Source organism: Danio rerio, chromosome 20 (genome assembly GCF_049306965.1).
Source record: "Danio rerio strain Tuebingen ecotype United States chromosome 20, GRCz12tu, whole genome shotgun sequence".
NCBI classification, from domain to species: Eukaryota; Metazoa; Chordata; class Actinopteri; order Cypriniformes; family Danionidae; genus Danio; species Danio rerio.
This window is the reverse complement of record NC_133195.1, coordinates 56980051-57001809: the sequence shown is the minus strand read 5'-3', so window position 1 is coordinate 57001809 and position 21759 is coordinate 56980051. Positions and strand designations below refer to the sequence as shown.

The 21759-nt window shown below is 37.5% G+C and overlaps 1 protein-coding gene across 14 annotated transcripts in view; it reads right to left on the bottom strand.

Moving 5' to 3' along the window:
* Window positions 1-21759, bottom strand: part of bub1ba (BUB1 mitotic checkpoint serine/threonine kinase Ba) — a 35013-nt gene that overhangs the window by 1930 nt on the left and 11324 nt on the right. Inside the window, exons 6-18 of one of the 14 annotated variants that reach the window (XM_005160915.6) lie at window positions 17200-17237; window positions 16988-17063; window positions 15842-15879; window positions 15638-15713; window positions 12788-12825; window positions 12575-12656; window positions 12244-12331; window positions 11009-11250; window positions 6834-6955; window positions 4513-4644; window positions 3467-3555; window positions 2071-2229; window positions 1023-1159 (exon numbers count right to left, since the gene is read on the bottom strand). In XM_005160915.6, the coding sequence (XP_005160972.1) occupies window positions 1023-1159; window positions 2071-2229; window positions 3467-3555; window positions 4513-4644; window positions 6834-6955; window positions 11009-11250; window positions 12244-12331; window positions 12575-12656; window positions 12788-12825; window positions 15638-15713; window positions 15842-15879; window positions 16988-17063; window positions 17200-17237 (1317 nt within the window). The remainder of the gene's footprint in view (window positions 1-1022; window positions 1160-2070; window positions 2230-3466; window positions 3556-4512; window positions 4645-6833; window positions 6956-11008; window positions 11251-12243; window positions 12332-12574; window positions 12657-12787; window positions 12826-15637; window positions 15714-15841; window positions 15880-16987; window positions 17064-17199; window positions 17238-21759) is intronic. The other 13 variants (XM_021468734.3, XM_005160917.6, XM_073933828.1 and 10 more) reach the window with 13 other exon arrangements.

The window sequence follows — 21759 nt, the reverse complement described above, 5'->3', positions numbered from 1 at the left end:
CCTCGGCTCAGTTGGTGTTTCTGTGTGGAGTTTGCATGTTCTCCCTGTGTTGGCGTGGGTTTCCTCCGGGTGCTCCGGTTTCTCCCACAGTCCAAACACATGCAGTACAGGTGAATTGGGTTGGCTAAATTGACGTAGTGTGTGTATGTTTCCCAGAGATGGGTTGCGGCTGGAAGGGCATCCACTGCGTAAAAAGTGCTGAATAAGTTGGTGGTTCATTCCGCTGTGGTGACCCTGGATTAATAAAGGGACTAAGTTGACAAAAAAATGAATGAATGATACATATTATGTTGTAGATGTGTAAATCAGTATAAAGTTAAATATATTGTGCGACTGGTTTTGTGCTCCAGGATCACAAATGATGTTTTTTTACTGGCGTGTGTTTTAAAATCGGTTTAATCTTCTCTTAAATCTATCAAGTACATAAAATGAATAAAATGAAATGTTACAATAATACAATAATAAAAAACTGTTTAATTAAAAAATATATATTAAAATAATATAATATATAATAATATAGAAGTTAAATAAAAGATTAAATAAAAAAATTGAAAATAAAAAATGATAAAAAAATATATATAAATATATATATATATATATATATATATATATATATATATATATATATATATATATATTTATATATATATATAAAACAAATGAAATAAATTTAAATGAATAAATTATTTAACAGAATGCATGATTATCACAGGGTCTCCAGCATGATTTTTTGTCTAGTGTCCCCAAATGGGGTGACTTGGGGGCTCAGTGGTTAGCACAGTCGCCTCACAGCAAGAAGGTTGCTGGTTCAAGTCCCGGCTGGGTCAGTTGGCATTTTTGCGTGGGTGTGCATGTTCTATAGGGGAATTGAATAACTAAATTGACCGTAGTGTATGTAAAAACATTTGCTGAAATAGTTGGCAATTCATTCCGCTGTGGTGACCTTTGATGAATAAAGGGACTAAGCTGAAGGAAAATGAATGCATGAGTGAATGTCCCCAAATGTGCAGAATGGGCCTGACCTGTGGTAAAAGTAGAGCGACTCCGGTTTCAGGCCCCCATGCAGCAGCCGGCAGGAATGAAAGCATCTGACCAGCTCCAGCAGCAGAATCACCAGCAGACAAGCATCATGTCTGGCCAAGGGTTCACAGAGCAAATCCTGAAGCAGAAAAAACACACAGACGTGATTAGAGATTGAGGAGGAAAATGAAACAAAAGCGGAACCTCAAGTAGAGCTGAGCGATAAAACAACAAGCTCATACTCGCGATATACCAGCCTGATCTCACGAGAAAACGTAAGTATTTTACGTTTTGCCAGTTTAGTGGCTAATTCGTACGAATTTGTACGAGTTCAGTCGTACAAAATGGTACAATTTTAAAAAGGAGGCGTGGCACCTAACCCCACCCCTAACCCCAACTGTCATTGGGGGATGAGCAAATCGTACTAAATTGTACGAATTAGATTGTACGAATTCATACGAATTAGCCACTAAATGAAAAAGTTACAAATTGTCGTGAGATTGTGTTGGATATACAGCTGAAGTCAGAATTATTTATTTTTCTGTGGTGATTTTTTTTTTTTCATTAAAAAAATTTCCCAAATGATGTTTATCTGATTCAGTATTTTCTCACAGTGTTTCCTCTAAAATTTGTTCTTCTGGAGAAAGGCTTATTTGTTTTATTTCGGCTTGAATAAAAGCAGTTTTTAATTGTTTTAAACACTATTTTAATGTCAATATTATTCGCCCCCTTAAGCTATATTAGTTTTGGATTTTTGGAACAAACTGTTATACAATGACTTGCCTAATTACCCTAACTTTACCCTAATTACCCTAGTGAAGCCTTTAAATGTCACTTTAAGCTGTATAGAAGTGTCTTGAAGAATATCTAGTCTAATATTATTTACTGTCATCATGGCAAAGAGAAAATAAATCAGTTATTAGAGATGAGTTATTAACACTATTATGATCAGAAATAGGTTAAAAGGTTTTATATAAAATATTTTAAATTTAACCGGAGAGCAAATCATTCTGACTTCAGCTGTGTATTGTCATATTGCACAGCTCTGACCTGCAGGGTGTCCCCGTGAGGAATCCTCCACAGAGTAACACTGCCGTTCTCAAACATATGGCAGGATATCTGGACGTCACAGCCCTGTTCATCACAGCAGCCTCGAGATCTGAGCTGAGAAATGATGAAGAAATCCCACGGCACTGAAGACCTGTCAGTCTGGAGGAGAACACACACACACATACAGCCCATCACTGATACATCACTTAATGATTTGAACAAATAATGCATACCTTATTATGTAATATGTACATATGAAATTGAACGTAAAATATACAGGGATGAGAAAATACATAAAAGAGCAAACATACCAAATACAATTATATAGGTGAATTACCGGTTTGTAAACATTCAGGATGCGCACGCAGCGAGGTTACAGAAAAAAACAGGAGCGCTAGCATTTACAGTGAGGGAATGACATCAGATGCGGTACAGAGTTTGTTGTTGTATTAGAGATAAGTTATATTGATTACATATTATATATATTATTTACATAATGCTGTCAGAGTACTATAACAGCTCGTCACCCAGTGGTAAGTACAGTTATTCAGATAAATTAACATTGAAGTGAGCAGCGTTCATCTGACAGGTCTATTTGCGATAGCACCCTCCCAATGGATATTGGATAAGACGAAATGGCCAAGCATCCAGCCCCAAATATACAACTATCTCACTGAAGCTCCAAGTGATTTTACAAGAGAGAAGTTAACCAGTTAAACTCTGCGTGTCCGGTACCGGAGACAAAATGACGTCATCAGGAGAATAACTATAGGTTTAAGAGGTCTGTCTGCATCAATAACACCATATGACCTATTGGGTAAAAGGTTAGAATGTCTATTTTCAGCTGATACACGTCACTTTGATATTTTTTGTACTGTAACGAAGTTATTTACACTTAATGTATAATATACCCATTTCCCAGATTGTTTGAGAAGTGTGAGTGCGCTGAATCGGGCTTAAGCACGGTTCACTTGGCGGGCCCTGGCCCGGTTGGAAGAGGTGGGCCTGATCGCGGTTCACTTGGGCTTTGGTGCGGTACGCTCATGTGTCAGTGCAATACCCGCCAAAGCCCGAAACTGAAAGCGAGACGTGACTTTAAGGGACTGTTTTATATGGATTAATTAATCAATCTTACTGTTCAATGCATAACAAACGACTGAAACGATATAACTAGAGAAATCTCCACTGTGCTGCTGAGTGAGTGAGCGCTTCTCACTGAACAGCCCAGCAGCGATGACGTAAGCGTGCCGATTGTAATGTGAGTGCGGGCCATCAGGGGACACGGGAGGGGGGACAAGCGTGCTTTGGCCCAGTTCGAGGCAACTGTACCTAGTGTGAGTACAGCCTAAATGAACTCTAATTAAAATTTTAGAGTGAACAAACCCTTAAAACAGACCTTCAGCAGGACAGCAGCAGTTCCAGATGAGTACAGGCTGAAGTCCTTCACTGATCCCAGTTTACTACAGTAAAAAAGCTGCTCTCCATCTGCAGAAAACCAGTGTATCAAATCAAATGCATTTATAAATCCACACATTCATCGACACCAGTTTTAAGGACTTTTCAAGCACCGCTTATTTTAAATCAAGGTAATTCATACAGCAGCATATGTAGAGCCATGAAAGTTCTTATTATACATAACATTCAGCCATTTACCTTCAGCGTAGTCTCTATTTCAAAGCAGAATGAACTGCCAACTTATCCAGCATATGTTTTATGCAGTGGATGCTCTTCTAGCAGCAACCAAGTACTGGGAAACACCCATGCACGTTCATACACTATGACCACTTTAGTTGATCACTTCCCCTATAGCGCATGTGTTTGGACTGTGGGGGAAACCGGAGCCTATGTTGGCATGGGTTTCCTCCAGGTGAAGAACATGCAAACTCCACACAGAAATGCCAACTGACCCAGCTGGGGCTCAAACCAGCAAGCTTCTCGCTGTGAGTCAACTGTGCCAACCCACTGAGCCACCGTGCCTCCCTACATAACATTTCCCTTACACTTAATAGTTATGTTAAACATGTCAGAGTAATTTTGTCCAGAAAGAACTTTAATAAGATGTGTTGAATTCAATACTGGTAATATCCAAACGCACTCATAATTATTGATAAAGTATGCATTATTTGTCATTGTTATTGTATTGTAACATTTTTAAATGAATAGCTTCTCCATTTGTTTTGTTGTGTATGTGACCGCAGCACAGTGCAGTTGTTGAAATGACACCATTTGTTGTATTTAATACTTAATTGAAGCACGTTCAAGAAGCTAAGTTTGTTTTTAAGTCATTTCCAGGCCTTGAATACACATGTCTGAGATGTAATTAAATGTAATTAAATTTAAATATGTCTCTGTGTTCAGCTGCTTTGACACAATCTACATAGTAAAAGCTCTATAGAAATAAGCATTGATTGAATTGAATGTGTGCAGGAGTTTTCTGGATACCGAGATGCAGATCATCGCTGGTGTCAGGCAGAAGTCCAGCTTTCCTGTGGAAGTTGGGCAAGGACGTCACATCTGATTGGTCGAAGATCCTGGATCTCACATGCAGACTGCAGACATCCTGCCATTTACTGACTGAGAAAACACAAACACACGTTGAAAATACAACAAGATAACATTATTTATCCTGCTATCAACTTTTTGTACAATATAATATAATAAAATAATATTTGTATTTTATATTAGATTTTAAAAAAATCCCCGCCCATCAGAGACAATCCCTGCCTCATTAGCATAGGACTTTAGTCTTGTTTTTGAATCTGCCACTATGCTGACACACAGTCTTTTGCAGCTCCGCCCTCTTCTGAAAAGAGCTCATTTGAATTTGAAGCGACAGTCACCAAAACACCACAATAAGATCAAAACCTAAAAGGGTCAGCTGCAGAGAGTTAGAAACAATATCTGTGTGCTATTTTGAGCTGAAACTGAAACACACACACACACACACACACACACACACACACACACACACACACACACACACAATTCATTTTACATCCTGTAAAAAAGGGGCAGAATAGGTCACGTTTGAAACTAAGTATTTCTGTGCATCTGAACATTCCTTGAAATATTTGTAATAATGATGGTCAGCAAAACATAGAACACTTTTCTAGTGTTTTTGGAAATTTTAATAATAGAAATTGTGCAGACAAAACACAAAATCCAAAAATGTGTGGTTTTGCATGTGGTCTCCAAGTCTTCGTGAAACTGAAGCTGCTGCAGACCTTTACTTCAGTATGATGATGTATTTCTGACTGAAACTCAATATTGAGCGGGGGTTTTCTTTTAGCCCTGCCTCTCAGCAATCTAATTATTGGAGGGGCGTGGCTAAGAATATTTCAGCCAATCAAAGAACGACTGCCATTTCAGAGCAGAAGGTCAGATTGTGTTTTAAGATTACCAAAACAAACTGTTGTTTTGAGTGTATTAACTAGCGCAGTTGATTTTTCACATAAAGAATAACTAAATATTAAAGGGGTGGTCCAGAAAGTAATTTTAAGGCTTGGTTGTGTTAATAAGATGCAAAGAAATGCGTGCTTTCACTTGAAGGAAATCGCGTTATTTTTTTATATATCTCACTTTGATTATACACAGCTACTCAGCGAACATGAAAAAAAAAACGATCTATTTCCTAGTTCCTTTGAAAGGCCCGCACTCAAGTGACTCTGATTGGTCATCGTCATAATGTGCTGTGATTCCCGGATCGCCTCCACGTCACGCACGTACAAGCACGCGCGTCTTGTGTAAACAGTCAATCAGTCAGTCAGTCAGTCAACACGTGTCTGTAACGAGTGAAAATGGGATGCAGCTCCTTTAAGAGTTTGTGTGACATTGTGTGTGTGTGTGTTTATACTATGAACTATCTGTAACACGAGAAGCGCATGTGCGCGGGACCGATATTTATTTTTCTATTTCTCTCATGGTCGGATTAAGTTATTTTCTGTGGTGACGCTGCTGACAGAATAAAGCACAAGATGTGGGATGAGACCTGTGTGAGCCTTGATTGATTTTTTTTGGTGCTACACTCCAGATGAGAGCATTGCTGTATTTTTATAACTAAATGTGTAACGTCTTTCACGCATATCCGGAATATGCAGGTGTAAGTAACATGAATCATCCACATATCTTTTGCGACTTCATTGTCTGAGATGTAAAAAGCATGGAAAAGCTGCCGATAGTCAAACTGCCGTCTCACACAGAGAGAGACGCACATTCTGTGCGTGTCTGTGTTTACAGCAGTTTGACTGATAAATATGGATTTGTAGCTAAATTGTTGGCGGTGGCGAACATTATTTCCTGTTGTTTACATCTTTGATGCAACATACCGTTAAGGCTAGACACTGTACATGTGATGATCAATTTTAACAAATAAAAACACTTACAGGGCATGGCTCAGAGTTCACAGCGACCTCTTATTTTTTGTAGTCCCCAAAATTCGTTCATTGTAGGCTTTGCTAAGGTAACTCTGTAAAACCAAGGTCTCCCTTTGCATTGAACTTTGAGCATTTGACATTCAGAGATGCTGTTTATGTTCACACAGCTACATTACACATCAACTAAAGTTTAAAATATGATATCATAGTGGACCACCCCTTAAAATATTAAATATAAACCTATAAATATTATTTTTTAATTAATTTAATTAATTTTTTAATTAATTTAATTAATTTTTTAATATCTTTTTTTATTAGTCATTTAGTATCAAAATCACACATGTCCAGTTCGGCAGACAGAGTGAATGATCAGTGATGTAAATTTCCCACCGTTCTCCAGCTCAGTCTCTGGTCTCTCCGCAGATCGGCTGCTCTCTGCATCATTCAAGCGTTTCGTGGGATCCTGACAAAAAGTAGAGCCGCCCCACTCCTGACTGATCTCCAGGATAGGACTACAGTATACACACACAAAACACACATGAGATTTAAGAACAAGGCTTTCCATAACATGTGTTATAATGTACTGAATGAAACATGAAGTATTAGACTAGTTCACACAGAGTCAAAGTCTTGAGCTGAATTAAATGACAAATAAACATAAAAACTCAAACATTTTAGAAAGCGTCTAACAACCAGACACATGTTTACAATGAGAGTACACCACTTTTTTAGGACTTGAAAATAAATGCACATATCATCAGGGCCGGCCCTGTACTTTTGGGTGCGCTAAGCTGAATCATTTTGGGGCCCTACCTTGCTCTAAATAGCGGAGTATTGCCATTGCAAACCAGCCCACAATGATTTTATTGCTTATTAAACACAATCAAAGAAACAGAAAAGTATAGCCTGATTTCTTCTATGTTAGAATGACCTGGATATTTTAAAACAGCACTGTTTATGTCAACTAGCAGCTTCAAAAATGAAGAATTAAACAATCTTTAATAAAGGGACCAGTGACTCCTTCTTTGTGTCCTCATGGAGTGTTTAAAACATATAATAATAATACAGCAAATAGATTAAAGATTCTATAAAGGTTTCTAGGTTGAGTTTTTATTTCTTTTATTTTTTATAAAATCCAAAAGCAAAAACCCTGAATTGAATGAAAATGAACAATAATTAGCCAAATGCATCACTTAATAATAAAATAAACATTTTGAACTCACTAAAAACAACAAAACAGTTAATATTAAAGGTGCAGTAGGTGATTGTCTTCAGAAACATGTGTTGTTGTGCTGGTTGAAAGTCTCTTCACAGTCCAATAGTAATGATTACAGTAAATGATCTAAATGTGTTTATATGTATTTTTATATTCTGGGTAAAGCATAAAACTAAAAAATGTTCATCCAATTAAATATTGTCAGACCGACATCTCCCATAATTCCGATAAGCAGCTTAGACTGTCTGTCAGCAAATGTAGATTCAGGGTGCTTTCACACCTGTGAATCGACTCAGTTGTTCCGAAACAGAGATTAAAATTGTTACATTGTTGCTCTTTGCTCTTGGAGCGGTTCGCTTTCACACTGCAAAGTTTCTAAACGGACCAAAAGAGCTAAAACAAGTCACGTGTGAGTAAACTCTCCTCACATTGGTCAGAGTGTCAGGGTTTATTTTGCAGCGTCCCGCTCAGCTGTCAGGAGAGGTGGTGGTTTGGTGGTGATTGACAGGGTGCGCGCGTGACGTGTCTGAGGAGAGATGCTCAGGGTGCGCGACGATGCCTATTTGAGGACCGGGAGGGAGACGCGAGATTACCGGGAGATCTTCACTCGTTTGCGGGCATCCGGGAGACTCGAGAAACTTCCCGCCCTACTCATAATTCTCTCTTCATATAGCCGTAAGCCTATTACATATCCATAAAACACTGTGATATAATCGCGCTCGGATCGGATCGCTTTCTCACTGCAATCGAACCGCTCCAGGGTTCGTTTCAATCGAGTCGAGACCACCTCATTCAAGCGATCTCGGAGCGATTACTTTGGCGCGGAACAGAGCGCGATTGCCCTGTTCACATATGCCAATCGAACCGCGCTAACTGGGCAAACGAGACACATTCCGAAACAAAAGTGTAGGTGTGAAAGCACCCTCAGACTTCTGCGCATATGCTCACGCAGATCCGCCATTCGTGCGTGCCCGTCTGCATAAGCGGCCGCCTGATCACGAGACAGACCGAGAGAAATCAAATGCTGGATTGAAACTTTTAAAAACCTGAATCAATATTGAATCAATAAGCTTATGTTAGATTGTGTTGTTATGAATGACTTATATGCACAGACGTGTTGTTAAGCCACTGAAATCTCCCGGTGAAAGATTGATGTGATTATTTTCAGTTTCAAAAGGTCCTTTTACAGCATTGATAATGTAGATTTATATTTAGTTCAACAACAAAACATTAGTAAATAGCGCTATTCCACCTAACCTGCTTTACTGAGCTGAAGTTGCTTTTATATTTACATTAGGTCATTTCTGATCAATGAAAGCCTTCTTATACTGTTTACCGCTACTCTGAATATTCGCTCTGAAATAGCATGTAAGTGTGGCTTAGTAATAAATGTAATTCCTGCACTCCGCTGGCTAAATACTAACTAACTGGCGAATGACATGAACTAGTGGGTTGTCTGTCTGCTGTTGTGACGATTTCAGGGGGTGTGGCTTTGAATCACAGTCCCTCCCCGCCCTCAAAAGATAATATGCTAAGCGGTTAGCAATTTGGCAGATCGCCTACAGCACCTTTAATGCAAAGATTGATCCATAAATGATAAAATCAATAAACAAATAATATAAAGTCAATATGAAAAATGTTAATTTAAAAAACATAACAAAATGAGAAGCAATAATCTCTGGGTTAATGTTAATACCCCAAACAAACTTTATTATTCCCTTCCGTCTCCTTCCCTGTTCTTTACATTTGAGTTGCAGGGTCCAGAGCTTATATTTAAACCATAATAAATTAAATTAGGACATCACTTTAATAAACATGTGCTAGGAAAAATATTACCAGTGTGCAAAATATGTCAGTGAAAGACACTTCGGTAATGCATTTCAATAAAATGCATTTTAGACTAAATAAACTGGTCTGTAAAACCAGGACAAAATAAAATATTTCCTATAAGTAGGCAATGATTATTATTTTTGATAAATCTTCTATGAGATTAACATTGTCTATAACATCATCATTAGCACTTAAAGGTGCGTGTGCATGTCTGTCAGCGTGCACGCCTAGATGAGTGACATGTGCACGCGAGACTGTCATTTGCGGCAAAATCAAATGCTGAATTGAAACTTTTTAAAATCCTGAATCAGTATTGGAGTAACTTTTGCACGCTGGAGGAAGGACGATACCACACCATGGCTGAAGTATTTCTGTTAGACAGGTAATGTTCTGTTTTAAAACTATATTAGTCACACAGAGCTGATGTAGAGTGTATTGTGTTGTGAATGGGTTCTATGCACAGACGTGTTGTCTCCCGGTGGAAGCTAGATGTGATTATTTTTAGTTTCATAAGGGAGCTTTTACAGCATCGATGATGTAGATTTACATTCAGTTTAACAACAAAACATCAGTAAATAGCGCTATTCCTGCTTGCTGAGCTGAAGTCACTTTTATATTCACATTGGGTCATTTCTGAAGCAAGATAGCCTGTCCCGCACGACGCCCGTCCAACCACTACATACACTTCTAACTTGCGAATGAACTGGGTTGTCTGCTGTTGTGTTGCGGTGAGCGCGCTCGAGATTTCAAGAGGCGTAACTTTAAAACACTGTCCCTCCCTGCCGTCCAAAGCTAATATGCTATCAGATTAGCATTTTGGCAGATCACCTACTGCACCTTTAAAAGCAATGCTAAAAACATATTTTGGGCTCGTCTCTTCTCGTCATTTTCCCCTCAGTTTTTCTATGCCTGAAGGATAACGTTAGTTTTGCTTAATTTTCGAAGACCAATTTCCAAAATAAATCAGGAATATAAATGGGGCCTGCAATGAAGCAAAGGCCATGGTGGCCGTGTCCGTCCACGGATTCAAGTTCTTATGGTAACCGGTCAGTCTTGCAGGTTACCTTGGAGAAACAAACTCTACCACAAGAAAACAGAATATAAAAAATGAGATGCTGCGAGCTTCCTGTTGATCACATGACCTTCACACGAAAACAATTTCAACTTTAAAAAAAAAATTGTCATTTTTTTTTTTTTTTATTGTCAGTGAAAATGTATAAATATTTAAGTATTAAAGCACTGTTAATAAGGATAATCTGTAATATGCAAATAAAAAATTTTCACCAAGGCAACGGCTCGGGTTGTGGGGCCCCCTAGTGGTAGCAGGGCCTAATCATCACTTAGCTCGCTTATAGGAAGGGCCGGCTATGTATATCATGCACAAAACAATGCAAAACAAAAGTGCAACTATTAAATGCAAACAATGCTTTATTCACAAATCTTTATGTGATATTTGCTGATAAATTTAATTTGCATCTTTAGATGGAAACCCATCTACAGATCAGTCAGACTGAAGTACCTGAGCTTTTTCTCCTCTGGCGTTTCATTAATGTTTGCAGCTTTAGTGCTTTCAGGATCTGCTGGGCTCAGATTCTCCATCAGCCCCGTTTCTGGTGTTTTCTGCCTGTCGACTCCTGCAAACGGACTGGACGCGAGCTGAGCTGCGCGAGCAAATTCACACGTGTCATTTGGACTGCGGCACAGAGTCTTATTCCTGTGACCATTAATGATGGCTTCCTCTGAGCGAGAGATGGAGGCGTCCTGCAAACAAACACAACACCATTATAACCAGTGTTAGGGTAATGCATTACAGGTAACACCAGTTACATAATAATATTACTTAACTTAGATGTAGGTTAGACTGCTCCATTCAGCTGTTTTAGTTTCTGTTGTGTTTGACTATTTGGCGCCATCTATTGTCTGAATAATGCACAAGTTAGTGTATACTCCATAAGCTGTTTTAGTTTCTGTTAGCTTTGTGTTTATGAGTGTTTGGCGCCATCTTGTGTCTGAATAATGCACAGGTTAGTGTATACTCCATCAGCTGTTTTAGTTTCTGTGGTGTTTGACTATTTATCTCCCTCTTGTGTCTGAATAAAGTGCAGGTTAGTGTATACTCCGTCAGCTGTTTTAGTTACTGTCAGCTTTGTGTTTATGAGTGTTTGGCGCCATTTTGTGTCTGAATACAGTGCAGGTTAGTGTATACTCCATCAGCTGTTTTAGTTTCTGTGGTGTTTGACTATTTATCTCCATCTTGTGTCTGAATAAAGTGCAGGTTAGTGTATACTCCGTCAGCTGTTTTAGTTACTGTCAGCTTTGTGTTTATGAGTGTTTGGTGCCATCAAGTGTCTGAATAATGCCCAGGTTAGTGTATACTCCTTCAGCTGTTTTAGTTTCTGTTGTGTTTGACTATTTAGTGCCATCTTGTGTCTGAATAATGCACAGGTTAGTGTATACTCCACCAGCGGTCTTAGATTTAGTCAGATTTGCATTTAATTATTAAATTAATAAACAATTTCGTTTCAGAAAAATGTGTGTGTAATTTTTATGTTTTGTGGCCTGTAGCCATGTAATAAGCAGAGTAAAGTACATCCAGGATTGTTGTTTTCTCAGAATAAAACCTTCAGTCTAATACAACAGCTACAGATAAATCTGATGGGCTTTATTCTCTAATTACGAGCTCTGGGATCTGCTTCATCCCTAACTTTGCATATGTCTAACTGAGATTGAGTCCTGAAGAAACAAAGATCTCACTTTGTCTGTGACCAGCTCTGCTTTAGACTTCGGTGCTTTCAGACTCAATGTGGGCAGCTTTAGAGATTTACGGTTTGTAGAAGAGGACCTGAAAAGGAGAAAAAAAAAAGACACATTTAATAATTTTAATAAAAAGAAATACACAATGGAAGAAAAAAATATTAAGGATAAAAAGAAAAATACAAAGAATGAAAATAAAAATGACAGATGAAGAAATAAAAGAACCACAGAAACAAATAAAATAAATAACACAATAATAAAAGGAAAGAAAACTAAAATTAAAAACTAAAACGCAGAAAGAAGAAATCAAAAGTCAGCTGAGTGTTTTTACGTTTTGCTTGTCTGTGCATTATCCTCAAACATGGTGAAAGGCTTTCCTGTTCCTGTTTTCTGCAGTTTTGCATCACTTCCACCTGGAAACGCAATAATCAATTATGAGCAACTGTGCTTTTTATTACATCCCTGTAAGAACTACAGTGCAATATTAGCACATGACTAATGAAAATAACGTAAAAATGCATGAGAAAATAAATCCAGAACTCACTTTGATTCATATCGTCTTCTCGACTCACTGAAGTGCTACTAAAATCACACACACACACATACACACCCACACGCACATCAATAAAACAAATTAAATGCAAATATCTTAATCCAATCCCTGATTATAGAAAATAGGCATGCAAATGAACAATTATTCAGCTATATATTGCTGTGTGGGAAAAGGCTAAATAAAGTCGCACTCTAAATAAAAGCAACGGCACGCAATAGAAGCAATATTTTCCATAATAAAAGAGCTTTTGTCCTAACCAACACCGGAAATTTATATTTTTGAAACGGCTTCTATTTCTCACAGCTGAACAACAGTAAACTGACAGTGATCAGCTCAGGTACAGCTCATGTGCTTTATTCAGTGTTAAATGCTAATAATGCGAGTCTGAAAGCTGTTTTACATGACATTTATTGCCGTACTACTGAAAGCAGCAGCAGAAAGTTCACCTCAGATCTGGAGAATAAAATAAACCGTCTGAAACTGAACTTTAGAACTGTGACTGAGTGCAAACCAACACACGGATTGGTTTCACGGATTGATTTTAAGACCTTGATTTTAACTTTCAAAGTAGTGCATGGATTGGCACCCAGTTACATCTGCGACCTGGTGACCCTCACCACCCCAGCCCGCAGTCTTCGTTCTGCATCGGGGCTTACTTTGCATCATCCACGGTGTAAACTCAAGACCATGGGTGGGAGGGCTTTTTTACACAGGGCGCCTAAGCTCTGGAATGAACTCCCTATCAGCTTTAGGAATGCTGCCTCTCTGGATTGTTTTAAAAAACTTCTTAAGACTCACCTTTTTAGCATTGCTTTTAATTTAGGATGATTATTTTGTTGAACTTTTTTATCCTATGGTCTATATTTTTATTGTTTTATTGCATCTTTTATTGTTGTGCTGTTTTGCTTGTATTGTTTTAGTATTTTGAGTGTGAGAAAAGCGCATTACAAATAAAATTTATTATTATTACATATCAGTGATTTAGCATCTACATTTAATCATGTTAAAGAGCTTTAATATGCATTCCTTAGATTATAAACCTTACTATTGGAGTGCAGTGAGTGCACTATTCTGTGCTTCTGAATGGCTGTATTTACACTTCTGTCATGCTTCGTCTGGTGCAAACAGCCAAATTGCTCATCACTGCGTATCTTGTCATGTAGCATGTTGTAAGGGCACTGGGTTACAATGTAACCTGCTCACCTAATGTTTAAGTTCAGAATATTTATATTATTTGCTAATTATTAACCTCATGTGGAACTCTGAATCTGAGTCTCATTTTGGAGTCTGCTACTGTCCACCGGAGGTCGCATTTCATTCACGGACGCACACTTTGAGAGCCTTCCTGACTGAATGAAATACTCTGTTTTCCACCAAGGCAACCCAAGGGGCTGGAATATTATTGGCTAAACTGGCATTGGGCGGGTTAAAGAGACTAAAACAGAGACAGCCGTTCCAGCACGTAACGCACATGTTCAAAGCAGAATATCTGACCTCAGCAATGTTTCTCAGATAAACAAGAATGTTCACTGCGCATGTTTCTGAAATACCTGCACACATATGATGTTTTTTATACTCTAAAAGAGTCAAACACTTACATACAGCGCATTTAAGGCATGTAATACATAAATGATTCCCAAAAAAGGTGGGGAAAAGTCAAACGATTTGTTCAGAAACAGATTCAATCAGGGAAATTCAATCTGCTCAAGTTTTGTTTCAACTATTTTAAAAACACAATATTAGTCCCTTTCACACATACAGACACATACAGAGTTGTATGTGTGAACAGGTCCTTTTAGAAAATGCCGGTAAATTCGTTCTGGCTATTTTCCGGAAAGAGAAGTTGTAACATTACCGGTAATTTGCCGGAATGCTGCGCTGTGTGAATGCAGAAGGAAGATTGCCGTAATAAGCGCGTCCACGTCTAAAGCGTGAGACGTCTGCTTTAGCCAATCAGAACAGTCAGACGCATTCACGTGCGCGCGATTTATGAGAATAAAAGCCTTTGAATATTTTCCCAGACGCATTTAGCTGCTAGAAATTAGGCAGATCACGTTTATATGTTCATCTTAATGCGAACTATGTAAATAATCATCGATAAGATGCTTATGATAAGCCGTTGTTTGTTTACCTTCAAGCTTTGCGTGTGCCTGTGAAACAGCCTGTGAGTGCCAGCTCACGCACATATTATGAACATCTCGACATGCGAAAGTGATCCTCCATATGTTTTCATCGAAGTTGTTCACAATACTGATCATCCACAGAGTTTGTGATGTAGTCAAATGTTTACAAACACAAGCGCAGCCGTTTACAGCTCATTTGTGGTTAAGGATGTCAGAATTTACCGGTATTTTGGAATGGATGTGTGAATGCTCTTTTCTGGAAAAATTCCGTAACGTCCTCGCCTGTGTGAACAGCACTTTTTTCAATATACCGGTAAAGTCGTTCTGTAAATTTTCCATATATTTACCGGTATCACTGTGTGAAAAGGGCTATTGTGTCCAAACTTTGAATGAACTGTTGTATAAAATAAATATCCCAATTTAGAAAAAATTTAACTCTCGCATGTGTGATATTACTTTATAAATATATATATATATATATATATATATATATATATATATATATATATATATGTATAAAAATCAGGATTTAATTTTTTGCTTTCATCAGTTTAAGGCTGCATATTTTGTTTAGTATAATTTTAGTACGTTTGGACTGTGAAAACGTGCGTTTGTTGTTGTTGTTTTCTTTAAGTTAGTGACATTCAATAAGAAATTATGAAATAATAAATTAATAAATGCATTAAAAATGTAACCAATTAACAAAAATGCTTCTTACATTTTGTTTGTCTGTGAATTTTCATCATAAATGGTGAAAGTTTTTGCTGTTTTCTGCAGTTTTGCGTCACTTCCACCTGAAACCAATCATCATATTCATGAGCATCTGTGCTTTTATTTCACCACTGAGCAATATCAGCAGCTTCACTAATCAAAATAATGTGAAAATGCATATTATACAAGTGAATCCCTTGCAGAAACTCACTTTGATTTATTTCGTCCTCTCGACTCACCGAACTGCTACTGAATCACATCAGAAAATAAACAACAATTAATAAAACAAATTAAATAATAAATATATTAATCCAATCCCTGAATATATGCATACACAATAATAATTATTTTAAAAAGTAGTGCTGGTATCTTGCCTGGTTAACGCATGTAAAACAAACATGACACCAAAAACTGCCATTAGGTGGTGAAAAATCTGTTCAACTCAAATTATTTGTTCAAAACAGGTGATTCATTTGAAAATAAAACAAGTGACTGCTGGTGACTCAAATGATTTGTTCAGAAATGAATGGGGAAATTTTCTGCTCAGGCCTTGTTTGGACTATTATCATTGGTAAAACTGAATAAATAAACAAATATAAACTCTGTAAAGTGAGTGACACAATAAACAGTGATGAAAGTAATCACTTTGATTAATATCGTCCTCTAAGCTCACTGGACTGCTACTGATTCACACAAACAACATCAATAAAACAAATAGATATAAATATTTTAAACCAATCCTTGACTACATGCATACACAATTACAGCAAAATGAAAAAACAACAACACTAATTTAAAACAGTGGTGCTGGTATTTTGCCTGATTAAGGCATGTAAAACGTGATAATGGCACCAAAAACTCCCATTAGGTGGTGAAAAACCAGTTTTACTCAAATGATTTGTTCAATACAGGTGATTCATTTGAAAATAAGCAAATCAATGAATCATTTGCCTCAAATTATTCGTTCAGAAACAATGTTGATGCACAAATATTGTGTTTAGGCTTTGTTTGAACTATTATCATTATTGAAACCGAATAAATAAATAAATTATTTAATTTATAAAAAATTTATTAATTAATTGATTAATAAAAAAAATTAAAAATAAATAAGTAAATAATTAAATAAAAAATATTTAAAAAAATTATTATTATAATAATAAATAAATACTTAAATAAATAAATAAAAAAATAAAAAAAATAAATATAAATAATAATAATAATAATAAATAAATAAATAAATAATTAAATAAAAAAAAATAAAAATATAAACCCTGTGAGACAAAAAAATTGATTAACGAATGATAAAGAATGAATGAAAACACTATCAAAAAGAATTAACAAAGAAAATCAGTCTTACATTTTGTTCGTCTGTGTACTCTCATCATAAATGGTGAAAGGTTTTGCTGTTTTCTGCAGTTTTGCATCACTTCCACCTTAAAAACACACAATCAGTCACCATATTCATGAGCATCTCTGCTTTTATTGCCTAATATCAAACAGCAGCAGCTGCACTAATAAAAACAATGTAAAAATGTATATTAAACAAACGAATCACTTGCAGAAACTCACTTTGATTCATATCGTCCTCTCGACTCACTGAACTGCTACTGAATCACACAGAGGAAAAAGCGACATCAATAAAACAAATGAAATATCTTAATCACTGATCTTTGCAAAGCATGCATAAATGAAAACAATAATTAACATTTCTGTGCTGGTCTCTTTCCTGGTTAAGGCGTGCAATACATAAACATGACACCAAATAATCAGTTTTATTCAAATGATTTGTTCAAAACGGGTGATTCATTTGGAAATAAGAGAAGTGGCTGCAGGTATGAATGAATCAATGAATCAATTGACTCAAATGATTTGTTCATAAACCGAATCACCAATCTGCTACTGAATCACAAAAGAGTGAAAAACATCTAAATAAATCAACCTTTTCCACCCTTAATCCAGCTCTTTATTACAGCAAAATATGCATGCACAATATAATGAAAAGTCAACACTATTTTGGAGAGTGTGTTTTGTGCTGATATCATTTCTGATTTTCGATATACAGTTGAACTCAGTTTTACTCGCCCTCCTGAATATTTGTCCCCCAATTTCTGTTTAACGGAGAGCAGAGTTTTTCGACACATCCCTAAACATAATAGTTTTACTAACTCATTTCAACTGTAATCTCGATTTGACATTGCAGAACCTGCTATGTGACTACTGCAGATGCAAACATTGCAATTGCAATGTTGAAACGATATACTGTGCAGCTGTAAAGCAGTGTCTCTGCAGAAATCCTAGTCAAATTTAAGACCTATATCGCAATATCAAAAACACGCGAGAGAAAATGTAAAAGCACAAAATTAGAGGTAAAATAAAGTTATTTAAATTGAACAGTACTAAAGTCAGGTTAAATGCACCATTGAACTACAGAAAAAACAAACATCTTAATGCAGATTTATACTTTCATCTGGCACCGCATCGCACACCTCACGAAACGGATTAAGGCTTTTATACTTGACACGTTTACCGTTGAGATATTTTTTGTTAAATGACAGGGGGCGGTCCAAAAAAAACTAAGTAAAATCAGTCAAATAAAAAGATAATCATTACCACTGAAGATGTTTTTGAGGGCCTCTTTTTTGTTGTTTTAACAAACTTATCCCTCAGGTTTTTCCAAGCAGAAATGTAACTGATAGAAAATAGGTAAAAACTTGATTAGGTATTACAGCCTACTGTACTATTCACTCTTCAAATAAATCCCACGATCAATCTCATTTTATCACTAAAATAAAGTGAACTAGTGTCTGCTGTACAGTGTTTTGTAAAGTACAGTAAAGTACTTCAATTACTCTGTTGTGGTAATACTATGCATTATAAACAAACTACCCAGTGCTTTAGTTTTTTTTTACAATATAGGGTATATTTTTCAACAATTCAACACACTTTACTGTAGTAAAACTACACCGTCTTTCATTTTATCAGTTCACTATTCTGAATACTACAGTATGCTGAAGCATCTGAAGCACGAAAGGAGTCTGACGGAGCGAGAGCAGACCATTCTCACGTGAGCAGCCAGTGTTTTGAGAGCTCGCAAGCAGTTTTGTCCATGAACAAAGGAAACCGGCGCGTGAGCAGAGATTCGCTCTCTCGTATTACAGCGCTCCCGACTTATAAAACTGCGCTTGCGACATTTGTCAGTGAAATAACGGCATACTCTGCCAGCCGAAATCATGTCGCGCGCACTTAAAGCGAACTTCTGAAGCACAGCGATGATGTCACAATCGCTGCACGCACTGAGTTTAATATCAGAAAGCTGATTGGCTATTGCAAGTTGACATTTTTGTAGTTGTAATACCGCAAATTACAATTGGACTAGTGAAATAAAGAACTACAACACCCCAAAAACCTAGCAACAACAACAAAAAGAATTTAAATGAGCATTAGATGTAGCGTTACATGGACATCGCAAAAATAAGACCTGTGCAAAAATATTTAAGACCTAGAATAGCGAATTTAAGACTTTTTAAAGCCATTAATTTCGATTTTTTAATTTTAAGACTTTAACACTTTTTAAGACCCCGCGGGGACCCTGTAAAGTGTAAGACAGATATTGTTTTATAAGATTTGATATGCCTAATAGAATTGTTCAAATTGCACAGCCTCGTGGGTTATTTTCTTGTTGTAATCCTTAGTAGCTCTAATAATAAAGCTTTAAAATGCCTTTTAAACATCAGCTGAAAACCCGCCGAGCTCACAGGTTTGTTTAATGACAAATTATGGTTAAACCATACCTGTCAACCCTCCCCTTTTTCCCAGGATTCTGACGTATTTTACAGTTCTATCCCGCTTTCATGCCCGTAAAGGTATTTCCCCATATTTCTCCTGTATTTTCAGTTTTTCTCTGAACAGTCGAGCCTCCCTATTCGCAACCTATACCGCCGAACCACCAGGGGTCACCCCTTGCTCTTAAACGCGAGTCTGTTCTGTGCTTTCACTTTGTTTAGGAATGAAAACATGAAAACACTTATATATAAATATTAAAAACGGCGCGATTTTTATTTCCTTTAGATTACAGGTGCCGTCTCCCCTCCTATACAATCCTCAAAACAGTCATATAATGGTGCGTGACTGTCAGCTGACGCGCTCCATAGAGATAAACCATAGACTGTAAAATATATGGACGTAGTATCCGTGACGTCACCCATAGGTTTCTAAAGAGCACAAAAGAAGCCACAAGTAGGCGTGGCCAACCGTCGCCATTTTGTTCGCGCGTCATCACACCCACGGCGGGATACCAAACAAGGACAGAGGCGGAGAGTGAGAGGAGCTACAGACACTGCTGACAGTTTGCTTTGACCTGGCTCAGACACACTTCACTTTGGGAGAACGCTTAATACTTCATCACCTGCGACTCGCTTGTGTTCTGACCACATGTGCTTGGCTGTACACTATATCAATAAAGTGTTTAGACTTTTAAAAACACTGCTGAAACACACAGAGCCACTAAACATTGTTCTTATGACGTTTTTCAACAGGAGGAAAACGCAAATTACTTCCAAACACTTCAGATATAGTCTGTGTTAGTCAATGTAACAGTACGTTCACACCAAAAGTGGCGAGAGCGTCCATGGTCGCTCTGGCCGCCCTGGCGACAACGTTGTCTGCCTTCAGCTACATTTGCTACATTGATCTCGTATTTAAAGGAGCCGTTGCAGCATATCAGTTACATTCCTGCATAAGACATGTTTTTAGCGTGAAAATGTTGCGCACTTCTTATCAAATTCATACAACAATGGAAGATCAGGTTGCATGTGGTGTGGCTTTGCTCTATTTATCCAATATGTGTCCATATGTCTGAAATATCCTGAAGCAGCAGTACTGTTTTGTACAATGTTTGTTTTGTAAATTTATATAACATTAATGAACATCAGTAACTTGCCAGTAACTTATTTAATGCATGTTCCTGTAGGAAAACATTGTAAATAATTGGAAATCCGGCGATCGCAATAATCAAACCCTTGGGAACAACTGTGGTCGGAACCAAAGTTCACAGGTCTGTGTTCTCTGAACTGCTATCAAGCGATGGACATCTTTGATTGCATTCTGATTGCATGCCGCCAAACCGCGTCATAGCTCATTACCATAAAGTTGACTTCATTTCAACTCTCCTCGATGCTCACGCCGGCAAAGACGCGCCACGCTGCTCCTCGCCGCCGGCTCTCATTGAAAATGAACGACTTCCAGCTACTTTGATGGTCTCGCCGCTTTCGGTGTGAACGTACGGTAAGACTATTGATGAAATCCAGCATAACACTGTATGATAATGCTTCAGATGACTGATCTAGAGCCTACAGCTCTCAATCTGTCAGCTCTAAATATAAATATAAACGATAAATGATCTTAAATAAAACAAATACATGAATAGAGATGGTGTATAAGTATATAACTTTACTCACATGGGAAACGGAGGCCACGTGAATGGTTTGTGGGCACAATTAAGTGCACTCAGCATGCCATGCCATCTAATAATTGTAGGAAACAAGTCCAAAAGGCAGTCGACTGTGTAAAGCCACATAAAACAACACAGAAATACGATAAATATGCCGAGTTCAGTGGCTAATCTGCAGGAGTCAGCCGAGGTGACGTGACGGCGACCAACGAGACCTAGCTGTCAATCAAGTGGCCACGCCCTTAATTATGCAAACCTAATATTACCTAATATAAAGGAAACGGATGAGTTATAAAAAAATTCATCCCCCTCACAGTTGTCTCACAGGCTGTAAACACCTTTGTTTCTGCTGTAAAGTTGGCCATTCTAACAGTGGGCTCAATTGAAATTTGCTCTATATTGGAGCCAGGAGCGGCCAGGACTAGCGGAATTTCGGATGAATTGTAGTTTTAGTTACTTCCGTATTGGCTTCCTGAGGGAGAGCGGGAGGTTGCTGCTTGAGATAAACAGAAGCTGTTTCCCAAACGGATTCTGTACACGCGATTTGAAGCGGAGAGAAAGTCTGGCTTTTGAGTGCGTGTTTAAACAGACATACACACATAATTAATAATAATAACATATAAAGATGTCGATATTGGTGCGTTTTTTTTTTCAAACACAACTAATTTTGTCTTAAATGA